Raw genomic sequence first — 12,278 nt, forward strand, 5'->3', positions numbered from 1 at the left:
GAATGAAATACCGAATTAATGGTTTATTATTTTTGTGAAGGGTCCGGAAAACGGACTCTTCACAAAATTCTGGATCTGAAAAACGGACCCAAATGTCGGCTGGACAGACCCCTGACTATGTGGTCAGTATTTCTGAGTAGGCTGAACATTATGGCCGTTCGTTCTGCTTAGATGGCGATAATGTGTTCAAAATGCGTCTTGAAATTGCGACATGCTGAAGTAGACTCAAATTTTACCTATGACTTCCTTTAAATAAAATAACTTACAATTATTGATCACATTCTTTTAGACACATGCAAACACCAAACATAGCCCCCGCTTTGTCCGTTGTGGGATATAAGCAGGCCATCTTACGGCTGGGCCTTGCTGGAAAAGGGAAAGCCCCGCCAGCCATCAAGAACACCGGCCGACTTCCGACCCACACAAAGAACCAGCAAGGGCGGCCCAAGGTCCCAACCGGACCTACAGCAGAACGACACCATCGGTCACTCCCCGTCCATCGGATCAACGGAAAAGAACATACGTCTGCTCCTAATCCAGTGGTACATATAAAACCATTATCTTTGCACTCAATCACTAGTAGCTGGTCAAGTGACCAGTCTAATCCTATTCTGGAACCTCTCGACATCGAGTAGTTGCATCGTCCACCTAAAACGATAACAAAAAAGAGCACAGCACGGCATAGAATAAATGTTGGAGAGGTTCAGGAGTGGGAATTAACAGTCAGTATAACGGACTTTGTCAAACATCACAATTCTGAATAGGGGAACCGCAATAGCATCAATATATACACATTCCAATTTCCATAATAGGTTTCTTATAGTCCATGGAAATCAAAGTTAAATACTGTATGCAAATCAGTTTGATATTGGAAATTACATTGGTTCATAGACCAACTAGACAAAACAAGCTGAATATACATTATATGAATATATGAATGATACAAGATATGGAATTATAATTCACAGGATAATATATTAACATATCAATAAAATATATATGGAGAATTATAACCATAGTAGAGACATAGTAAAAAATGACAATTCAAAAATATTTTTTTATAAACATGGATGACGCTCATGACATCAGTCTATATCCACAACCACCAGTCAGGGTAAACTGACAAAATGGAAAAAAATGACATCACCGGTGCACACGTTGATTCGTCAGCTGTTTGAACGTGTGGCTAGCAATGAATCTTCTAATTCATTATCTAGTAATGAAACTTCGACGCTCCTGATAATATCAAGCACTATTGAATGCAAATTGAACTCGCACCGACGATGGCTGTTTGTCCCAAATAACGTTCTTTCAAAAAAAGAACAATTTGATTTCATTCAGACAATTTGCTTGCATCGTGTATGAACAGCATATATTCCGATGAAAAAACACAAAACTTTAAAAATAAAAATTGCCATTTACCTCATTTCCATGCATGTTTGCTACGTATTTAACGTTAGGCTTAAATATCGTTTCTTCATTGGGATACCTTGTAACTATCATCACCCACAATTCCCGACCTGAAATGTATACATAACTCATATTTAACATGCATTCACGTATATAAAACAGTGTTATTGGGAAAATATTTCGTTCTATAACGTAGATTTGAGAACCAAATAATATTTGTGCAAGAAAAACGACCACTTGAACAAGCAAATTCTAATTCCTCTCACGGAGCCATAAATATTATGAATCGCGTATGAAAATGTAAATGAGACAAAAATAAACACGAGATGCAATGAGGAACGGGCCAATCATGTCGATTTTTTGCAACTGTCATGTAAACAGGTTTCTCTCGAGAGCAAGAGCCTTTTATTCATCAGAAATAACGTTTCGTCGGTCGGCCACCCTCTTCCCGCATAAATCAATGTGCGTAGCCAGGCGAAAAGAACAAAGTAGAAAGATTATTTTAATACAAATAGTTATTAATTGTACAGCACCATGACGGATGACACTTAATTGGAGATCTTCCCGCAGCTACAAGCCCCGGAAAGAAATTATTGCTCCTCATAAGGCGGATCATTGCGGATTTAATGAAGTAACTGGAAATTAATTGCCAGAGGGAGAGAAACAGTCTCTGAATCTAAAGAGGAAATTCCTAAGAATTTGCGAGGCGAATGAATTTACTCGAGCTTCTCCAGTTCGATTCATTCGAGTGCGATTCCGTAATTTGATCTGTCATAGAATTAACATATCCACTATTCGCGACACCTTCTCTTGCGGGCTCGTGATGCGCCTCGCATTGCAGTCATTTTTAATACATCTTCGCTTCTCTCTCGTGGGATCAGACATCTAAAAGGTTAGAGAACTATATTACGTATTATGTTTCTGCAAATTTCGCGAGTGCATTGTGATTTGTGATGAAATTCCACTCGTCGAAACAGTGCAATCCAATGGGCACAGTTGGATGTTGCAGTTTCTTTTCTGTGGAAACTCAAACAGTCGAATTTCATATTCATCTATCTATATTAGTTGACAAAAAAAAATCTTATTTCAGGTCTGAATTAAAAATGCATTTATAAATGCAATTGGTAGCATAACACCAAAAGTGAGCAAATTTACGCGTACCTGGAAAATTCAGATTAAGTTTTGATAATTTTATTAAATTCGAGAAAAATTAGAAACCATATACTAAAAGAGACTTCGTGGTATGCACAGTTTAAAGTACGAAGATAGAGTTGGGTTACTATGTATCCGCCCGCTGGAATTGCCTCTCATGCAGGCCGACCTAAAGTTTTGCTACCCATAAATGTTCTTAGGCCGGGTTCATACGGGACCGATACTACGATACAATCCGTGCCGATATTGTATCGCTTATCGTATCGTTCCAGTTTGTACCCAGCCTTATACAACTCTGCTACCTCCATTCTTTTTAACTGCGTCATCATGTCACTTCGTCGACATTCATTTCAGATCCAAACACCAATGGCTCGAAGCAATCTAAGATACAACAGTAGAAAGGCAGAACTGGGAGAGAATGGAACGTTGTACCATTCAAGCTTGTATGCTATCATATCAGTTCTGTTGCGACTTATTTTGAAAAGTATTTTCTATTGTTTTATTGCGATGGTTTTATTTGTTTCAGGTGACGAATTCATTTTTTTTTCATCGTTTACATTTATTACTATTCACTATCTTTTTTTTTTTTATCATGTAGAGCAGTGATTCCCAACGTGGACGTTAATGCCCGGGGGCAATGGAATGTTCCGGGGGGGGGGCGGTGGGAGCTACGGGTATACCATAGGATCCTATGGGTTAGATTGCGTTGGGGGCGATGGGACAAAAAAAGTTGGGAAATTATGATGTAGAGTAAAAGCCTTGCATGGCCTTTCACATGCAGTGATAAACAAGTTTTCAAGAAATATATTCACTTACATCTGTTTTAGAAAAGAAATGTGTTTTATACTCACGTGGCACCATACACCAAGGGTGTCCAACAGCTGGCCTTACGTAGTTTCTCCGGCCACACTGGATGCCAAAAAAAGGGGCAAGAAATAATTGAATTTGGGAAAAAATGTTTCGAGAAACGGTGTCACTCTCCGTTGTTCATAAAAGCACGAAAGACTAGGTACCAAGTGGAGAAGAAAATCCATATGCCTCTGCTAGCCTCACCTCGAGTTCATATATATGTTTCATAGTTTACGAAGTAATGTGGGATATTCATAGTTTAAGTCAGTGTTTCTCAAATGTGTCGCGGCTCCTCAAGGCATCGCCAACCTTTGTCGGGGGCGTGCTATAAGCTGGAAATTGTGATTTGTGTGCTTATTTATGCTTGCAGTGGTTGTTTTATGAACGTACAATATCTACTTAACTATTCTGGGGACCATGAACAAGGAAGGGAGCCACGAGTGACAAAAGTTTGAGAACCACTGGTTTAAGTAATGGGGGATTGTGAATGTGAAGCCCTCCTCCTCACCAGATCATGGCCCACAGCTGTCTCAAGCGATAAATAAGCAGGTACTCGAAGACGATCTGAGCCCATGCTGAAAAATGAGCGTGTTATGTGTTGTGAACCTAACGTATATTTGTTTTTGTATAATGCTTACTATATACTGCTGTCATCAGCCATAAATTTTACTAACTATGAGTGAAACGCAATGATTGAAGAAATTTTATTGCTCCCTGTTTCCGAGAGTTTTCAGCGGAGAGTTCGGCTCGCATTCGCACTTCGAAGTTGAGAACCACAAAAACCGATTGTGAAGTCTAGAGTAAGATTTAACGACAAAATTGCCCACATACTTCCGTTTTTTGCATATACAAATCTGCTATTACTCATTTTACCGGTGCGGCTTACACGCCAGAGGGTGCAGCCCATTACTCTGCACGTGACCATTATTTTGGCAGTCAAACGGAAAGAAATTGACCACCCCTGGCATCGAATAGGTTCTAGTTTTGCTTTCGACTCACCTTTTCTTCGATTTCCAATATTGTGGCAAATTAATGATTGACATTGAAAACTTATTTGATCCTCGTTAAAACTCTAACGCGTTGACGCATTCGGAACACGTTCAAGCAATATTGTGATCGCGGTTGGATTTCGCGAGATCGAACTCTAACTGTAATTCTGTAGTCATTAAGCAGTCATTTCGCGCCAAATCTTGAAATCGCCACGAGCGGATGGCGGATTAACGCTGGATTTGGGGAAATGGTAGTTAATGACGAGGCCCGAGATCATTTATCACCATTCGCCTCCGTTTGACAAACTCCACGAACGAATGGAAGGAAGGCGGGATGACGATGATCGATGAACGAAATGGCATTTTCCCCCCTCCACAGATTTTCTGAAATTCTTCGAGAAATTCCGATAAAGTTCCTCAATCGCGAAGAAATCAAATTGTTCTCCGCTGGAATTGTCATTCAAGTTCGTTAGCTGTTGAACGAATCCTAACGAACTTCCCGATACGTTCCCGACCTTAAAGAAAGCCCCCCCCCCCCCGACAAAATTCCATGAATCTTCCCACGATGGAAAAATTTGGATTTAATGCTTTTTATAAAATTCTTTTAAGAAATGTTTTCTTTTTTGCTTTATTTTTTTGTTTAGGAAGGAAAATAAATAGCTCGACTGAGAAAGAAAAGGAGATCAAACAAGAGATGGTGCTGCTGTTGCGCCGCTCTCATTTTTTTGTATATATAGTCGAGTATTAATATTATCCAGCTCGCGAAGAACAAAGTCATTTCTTCTCGTTCTCATGAAAAAAGACGGCGTCTATAAAGGCAGTTAGAAGTTAAGATGGGGTCTGCGGGTGGAAGTCGGAAACTTTATCGCCGTCTGCCACGCAAAAGACAGTGGCCCGCCCGGACTGTTATGAGCAAAAGGACCTCCTTATCTCCGAAAACCAGCGTTTGTGATGATGTCGTGCTCCTACACGGCCCGGAACTCCCCGACTGTTAAAAAGATTTGACAGCAAAAGTGTATTGAGGTGCCGTCGTACATTCAAGAGAAACGCCAACTTCTAGTGGCGAGTTCCTTTCTTTCTGCTCCTTCGCGTGTACCGTACATTGAATAAGAAATACGTGTATCTGTATGTACTTAAACAGGTGGCGATGTTCTGAATTTATTTTTTCTTGAAAGATAAATTAAATTTTCTTACTTCTTTCCGATCGAATGTGCTTGTTTAAATACCTAATGATGAACTAAATGCGTCGTGTTAATACGCGTAAGCAAAGTAATAATCCAGGGAGCATCAGCTCTGACGCAGTATTTCAATTAATTCTATTTTAATTATGCTTATAGTACAGGATGTCTACAAATTATTGTTGTAATTTCAAAATTTTATGGATGTATTATTGGACATGTGATCAAAAACATTCCGAAATCGCAATTGGAATTCTTTACACAGTAACTGGATATGCTCTTTGATTTTCTAAACATCTGCAATCAATTTACTCCCTCACGCAATGTAGCACGTTCTTGTTGAATTTGAGGAAACTCATGAGATCCTGCAGTTCTGGTACATTAACTAGTAAAGTGTGCCGTCAGCCTCAAAAAAAATCACAATGGATTAAAAAGGAATACTTAAACATGATCAACACAACAGTTGATGACCCAAAATACTATCAATGAATCTGGCATAATCTAGCGATCGAAAATACCATATTTCTATCACAATGTTTGGAAAGAGAACCTATGGAGGGAAGTAAATGAAGTCTACAATGGTGGCCTTCAAGTATGACTCGATTCAATTTCCCAACAAGTCCAGATACACGAATTCTGTTCGCAAAAGAAAAAACGACAATGCTTCTCGTTATTCTAGGACTACTTTTTGTATCTCTGAATCAAATTGTTCTCTTACGACAAGTGAAACCCAAATGAGAAAAAAAAATCGAATAGCATCAAACTCAATCACCATATAGGCAATTATAGATATCAAACCAAAATTGCTCTGCCCATGTGTCCATGATACTGCTATGATAGTCCTGCTTTTATGGGTCGGATAAACCACTTTCAAGAGTTTATTATTTCAAAACATTAATTTTGTTCATGTTTTTGAAATGGTCGGTGTTTATGCACAATCACCGGATTTATCACTTTTGCCTTTACATATACATGTGTATGACGTGCTAAAAGTTAGAAAAACCTCACTCACCTTGAACAGATTTCCCGATGGAATATAAAGAAGCGAAATCTGGATGTTCTCTGCTAATGTCATGTAATAACTTAGTGACTTGGTCATAATTATGATACGTAAAATCTACTTGAGCCCCTCGTACGTACTGCACAGCTGTGACGTATAGGTACAAAATGACGACCACGAAAGCCCAGAGGTACCAGACCGCTGGCTTCATGTCAGAAACTGACTTTTCTGAAAGAGCATAAGAAACGTAACATTAGATTCAGAAATGCGATTTTAAAAACTCTGATTGAAATAAAGGACGACTAAATTCCACCAAAAACTTTCGTCGTGATTCCAGTAGAGTTAAAAAAAAAAAAAAAGCAATATACATTAAAACCTCTTGAGGGACAAAAATTCTTCCGTAAAATAGAGGTAAGGCATCTGAGTGGTGTCCGTTAAGAGGAGTTTTACTGTACATGCAATATAGTAGAAACTTCGTTTAGTAGTAAAAGTTTCTTTGCTGTGAAGCTATTTGTTTGGACACGTAACCGATTTTTCTTTTTTGCTTGGGTGATGCATAATTTCTAGTTACTTCGCCATATTGTGCCGAAAGTGCTACTCGGAAAATCACGTTATTTTCTTACGTATTCGTGATTATTCATGACATGCAGTTTTTAATACTTTTTCATTCATTTTAATTTCGATCCGTTTAAAATTCTGTTTGTCACGTAGGTTTGTTTAAAATATTTGAAAGGTTGGTTTTATGGCCAAGTATGCTATATTCACTACGCACGTGCGAGTACAAAAAATTTTTTGTGAGAAATTTCATGCTACCAGCTCTCCAGATTTCTATTCACTAAGAAAAAATATTTATCTGCTGAAATGTGTCTCTTAATTTCCTCAAAAGAAATCATTGTTGCATATGAATTGCCAATTCATTATTTCAATTTAAGTAGTTAAAACTTAAAAGAAATTAATTCGCCCAGAAAATAAATTTTGTATGTACAGTAAAACCTCTCGAGGACATCGGCGGGACAAAAAAAAGACTCGTCCGTAAAAGATGGGGTGACCGCCTCTGAGGTGTGTGGGTCAAGAGGGCTTTTACTGTCTTTAATATTCAATTAGAAGTTTGATTAGTTGAATAATTTTTTTTTAAACCAATAAGTTCTCGTGAAGGAGGACTCCATTTTACCTTCACCGGTTGGAAATATGACCAAGTAATACTCTTTGAAAAAAAAACTTTTCCATATTTTTCCATTGAGGTAGGCTATACCTGGGATTTTTTTTTCTTCTAACAACTCAAAGTATTTCTTAAATTCTGTTGAAAACGAATAATTTTATCATACAGGCCTCGGTGAAAATCACATGGGACCATATAACCCTAACTTAACTTTTTTTTTAAAGTCAACTCATGACCAGTTCTTATCGGAAAGTGGATAATAAATGTTTGAATTTAGTTCAGACACTCGAGAAGAGTATCTTTCCGAGGGAACAAAACAGCTCGATTCACCCCCCTCAACCCATTAAATACACTCATTAATACTTGAATTTCAGAACGAGAAAATTTTGGTTAACCAGTGAAGCTAAATTTGTGGTTTCGGTATAGTTATTGGTGCCTTTTAGAAAGTATAATTATGGTGATATTCGGCTCCACATTAGCATAATCGAAGTTTCATATTGTAAACCAGCTTATTCCAAACTTAGTTAACCTATAGCACGTCGACCCCCTCCCCCCATTTTTAAGGCAACCCAGATTCAATGTTATACCCAGGGCTTTTACAAGCCTCCTCTACCTCTCGGTATAATTCAGATTCTTGGAACGGCTATATCACCCACTTTGCGAAATCTGCCAAATGCGAAGGATAAATTTATTGGAAGTGTATTCATGCTCCAAAACAGGACAAAAATGTCACCTCTAATATCTCTATTTTGACGTATGTATCAGTCGCGCATGTTATATAAACACTGAACGAGGTTATGCGTTTAAAGACTCGGTAATGGATGGAACACGAGAAAGCTGTCGTTAATGTTATCCGATAGCTGTAACGCTCCCGGATTTCCTCACGTCCAGAGCGATAACAGCACTTTGTCAAGTAGCCGTTGTAATGGCGCTCTATCAAATCGGGCTATTATCAGATTCCGACCTTTAAAGGGTTGAACATGAATTTTAAAGCTTTGCCTTGCGTTGGCGAGAGGAAAGCTTTATCTTTCACTCATCGATTTTGGGCTATTGATTTAGTGGAATCCATATAAAACAAGCTGTGTAGTTATACCTCATCAATCCTATTTGCCGATCTTCAGTCGTTTGTTACCAATTGCTTTTCAATCATGAACTTTTTATAACCTAAAGCCTTCAACATTTCTTAAATCGATTTGCATTCATCTCTAAAATAAATACGGAGAGGTTTTTTTTCAAAGTTATTGGTCAGTGCCGGACTCGTGATGCGAGGATCCGGGTTCGAACCCCACAGTGGTGGTCGGCTGAAGTTGGTTTTCTGTGGTTCCCAACTTCAAGGCGCAAATGCGAGCCGATCTCCCCGTTAAAAAGTCTCGCCACAGAGAGCAACAGTCCTACAACGGTAAATCATTCAACCATAACACTTCACTCATAGTTAGAAAAACTGGGGGCAGATGACAGCACTACACATAACAAGCATTACACCGAAACAAAAAACTTTACGTCAGGTTGCACTACACGTACACTCACATTCCCGCATGTACCGATTCGTTGGGGGGTTGCGCGGGGGGGCGGGGTGCATGTGTGGTGTAGCAGTAGTAGGTAGGGACTCCAAAAAATGGCTCGGGGATCCATGATGTTCTTAAGTCAGCCACCTCGTTGGGCAATTTGCCTGTTGTGGCGTTGTATTTGTATTTGTATTTGTATTCTTTCACCGCTGCTGCTTCGTGGAAATTTCCTGGTGATCCGCGAAACATTTCGCCAATTTCTCCAAGCAACTACATGTTAACCGCTTCACTTGCAAGGTTTCGGCGAGAATAACCGCCCGTTAGAGGAAGGTAAAGTTGAAAAAAACAAATAAAAGAAAAACAATATAATACATAAGTGAGATAGAGATAAGCGAATGTTGTTATATTAAGTAGATCTCTTTTCATCCTCACCCAACCAGTTCTCTTTTGCTCTTATACGTATCGTATATAGAAGCAGCATACATCATATGTGGGGAAGAATCATAAATAATTCTATAGAAATAAAAGGTAAAAAGAACAACACTTCGTAGGGTTACAACAAAGCCTGATGGTGAAAAAAAAGGAAAGAAATAACTTGTTTGACTTTATTCCAAAGGCGTCTGGACGCAATATTACGTCCTTGATCGTAAAGTGGTTAAGGAAGCTACACTGTTGAGGGGTTTCAAGAGATTTTTTTTATTTCTATTCGTTTAATAAAGAAATTGTTCTGTGGTATCAGTAATTAAAACCTAACAGGAATTGAATGGAAGCACTTTATATCTCAGAAGCAACGTTGAAGCCTCGTTTTAATGATTTATTTTTAACAAAGAAACAGCGGATGTCCATCTACTAAAAGAATGAAACGGACAGATATTTATTGAAATACGAGAAGCTTCTCACTGAGACTCTTGCTGCCACCTATCAAATAAAACTTACCAACTCAAATGAAATCGAATGCTCGTTTTATACCGGTGAGCAGTATAAAAATGAACATTGTGAATCCATATATTGTATATTTTCATGCTGCATACTGATATAAATCTTGTATACGTATGTGTCCCTAATAACGGTTACTATATTTTTAAGTTTACCGTAAATTTTACACAAAAACATAACAGCTGATATTGTTGTGATAGCGATGAATTCACACCAATGTACAACATGGAAGTAAAAAAGAAATAAATCGTATTATACCATGTACCGTTTATTTTCATGCGCTAAAATTTCAAACCAGCAACCAATTCAACTTGAATTATAGCAATTAGTTTGTTTTTATTTGATAGCTGGCAGCAGAGGGTCACAGTAGAACGATGTTTCCTGCATGATAAAATATGAGCTAGAAAAATTAGGAAATTTCTTTTATCACTGGTTTGCAAATTATTTCATTTATAAAATTATACAATATTATACAATTTTGGACTCAATCTCACCGGTTCACAAGTGGAAAATGGTTGAACACTGTTTTAATGGATTGCGATATATATTACGCTTTTTCCAAAATATTTCTTCAGAATGTTCTACAGATATGTATCCCTTTTTAAAAGATTGAGGGTTCAAAAATTTGTGGAACACATTAGTGTAATTTCCTTTTTTTAAGTAAATTTATGCAGCATATATTCCTTCCAGAGAATGGAGTTCGTATTTCCTCGCGGAAACGAGTGAATATACTATTGAAAGTTTATTTTAAATTTGAAGCTTGATTGACAGTCGAATCAGTTTCTCTCTCCCCCCACTCTTGAAAATGGAAGAAAAATCTCGGTGAATGTTCGGATCGCACTTGAATCCAAATTTGTTAGAGAAGGAAGAAACCGTTGTTCGCGCGCACTATCTCTAGAATTGTGCGAATTATTTTGAGATGCCGATGAACACAGAACTATCGGAAATATGAAAAGTACGAACGAACGAGTTCATTTGAAAATAAAATTAGGAAATTTGGGTTTGACAAAGTAAAATTTAGGGGAATGGTGGAAGTAGACCTCCGAATGAAGAGCTAGTCGATATTTCATATGCAACCGCACATCAAAGCTGTCGAAACCGTCAGTGTGCCTCTCTGAGCGGCACAAATATTTCAAAAACTTCTATCGTCTTTTATACTGCATGAAAACAGAAGAACGAACGAAAAATAGAGGGGGGGGGACACACACACACACGGGAAACTATGCATAATTCATGAACCTAGAAAATGGAGTATCCGCCATTGAAAGAGTAGATAAAGGAAAAGGATAGGGTAGGTAGTGGGGGCTTAGTACGATTTCGGTTCGAGTCGGCCATCGGCGATGAGAATTCCCCCCCCCCCCTCTCTACATTCTGGCTTCACATCTTAAAATAAAGAAGAGACTGATTCTACATCATTCGGCGCCGAACTCGAGACACCGAAATGCTATAGCCATCCGTGCCCGAACAACGCTAAAACCCGACAGTAATTCAAAAAAGAAATAAAAAAATTTTGCCCACAGAAGAAAAGCAAGTTCCCTGCATTACTTATTTGTGTAGTGCAGGGCCGAATCAGATTCCTGAAAAATAAATTGATCCGCGAGATTATTTCATGTTATGATGGTGAAAAGCCAACCAGGAGACTTATTTTTGGCATCTTATTATGTGTGTGTCCCCTATCTTTCTCCTACAACATAGTTGACTTTTTTTTCAAAAGATAAGGTTGCAAAAATCCTCCTTTTCACTTTTAAGCTTCCCTCGGAATTACACCAGTATTCCGCCGGTGCTGATGCGATAGCCAGACTTATTGAGCCCGAAATGCATTCGGGAAAAGAAATAGATGCCATCCAACGTTCGAAACTCTGATAAAACTTTGAAGACTGCGCGTTTCAATAATTTACCGTGAGAGTTTCACGGCCCTACGTTCCTTCGAGGAAGAAATGTTTGAAATAAGCTAAGAGCAAAGCAAATTAATTTTCATCTTTCAGAAAAATATTAGACAACTTAAACTACCGTGAAAATATTTATGCTGTGTTATCAATGTGATAATACACAGGGTATCCCATAAATTCATAAAGTTTAATAATGAAAATTGAAATGTTT

General features: G+C 38.2%; 1 protein-coding gene across 7 annotated transcripts in view; it reads right to left on the reverse strand.

The window, feature by feature from the left end:
- Positions 1 to 12,278, reverse strand: part of LOC149076752 (carboxypeptidase M-like) — a 152,431-nt gene that overhangs the window by 16,139 nt on the left and 124,014 nt on the right. For all 7 annotated transcript variants that reach the window (XM_089244403.1, XM_089244402.1, XM_089244400.1 and 4 more), the window contains exons 2-3: positions 6,591 to 6,806; positions 1,423 to 1,520 (exon numbers count right to left, since the gene is read on the reverse strand). In XM_089244403.1, the coding sequence (XP_089100529.1) occupies positions 1,423 to 1,520; positions 6,591 to 6,789 (297 nt within the window). In that variant the 5' untranslated portion in view covers positions 6,790 to 6,806. The remainder of the gene's footprint in view (positions 1 to 1,422; positions 1,521 to 6,590; positions 6,807 to 12,278) is intronic.

The sequence above is a fragment of the Pholcus phalangioides genome, unplaced genomic scaffold, assembly GCF_987345545.1.
Source record: "Pholcus phalangioides strain wild (caught in Gottingen) unplaced genomic scaffold, Ppha-v1.0 ptg000015l_1, whole genome shotgun sequence".
Taxonomy (NCBI): Eukaryota; Metazoa; Arthropoda; class Arachnida; order Araneae; family Pholcidae; genus Pholcus; species Pholcus phalangioides.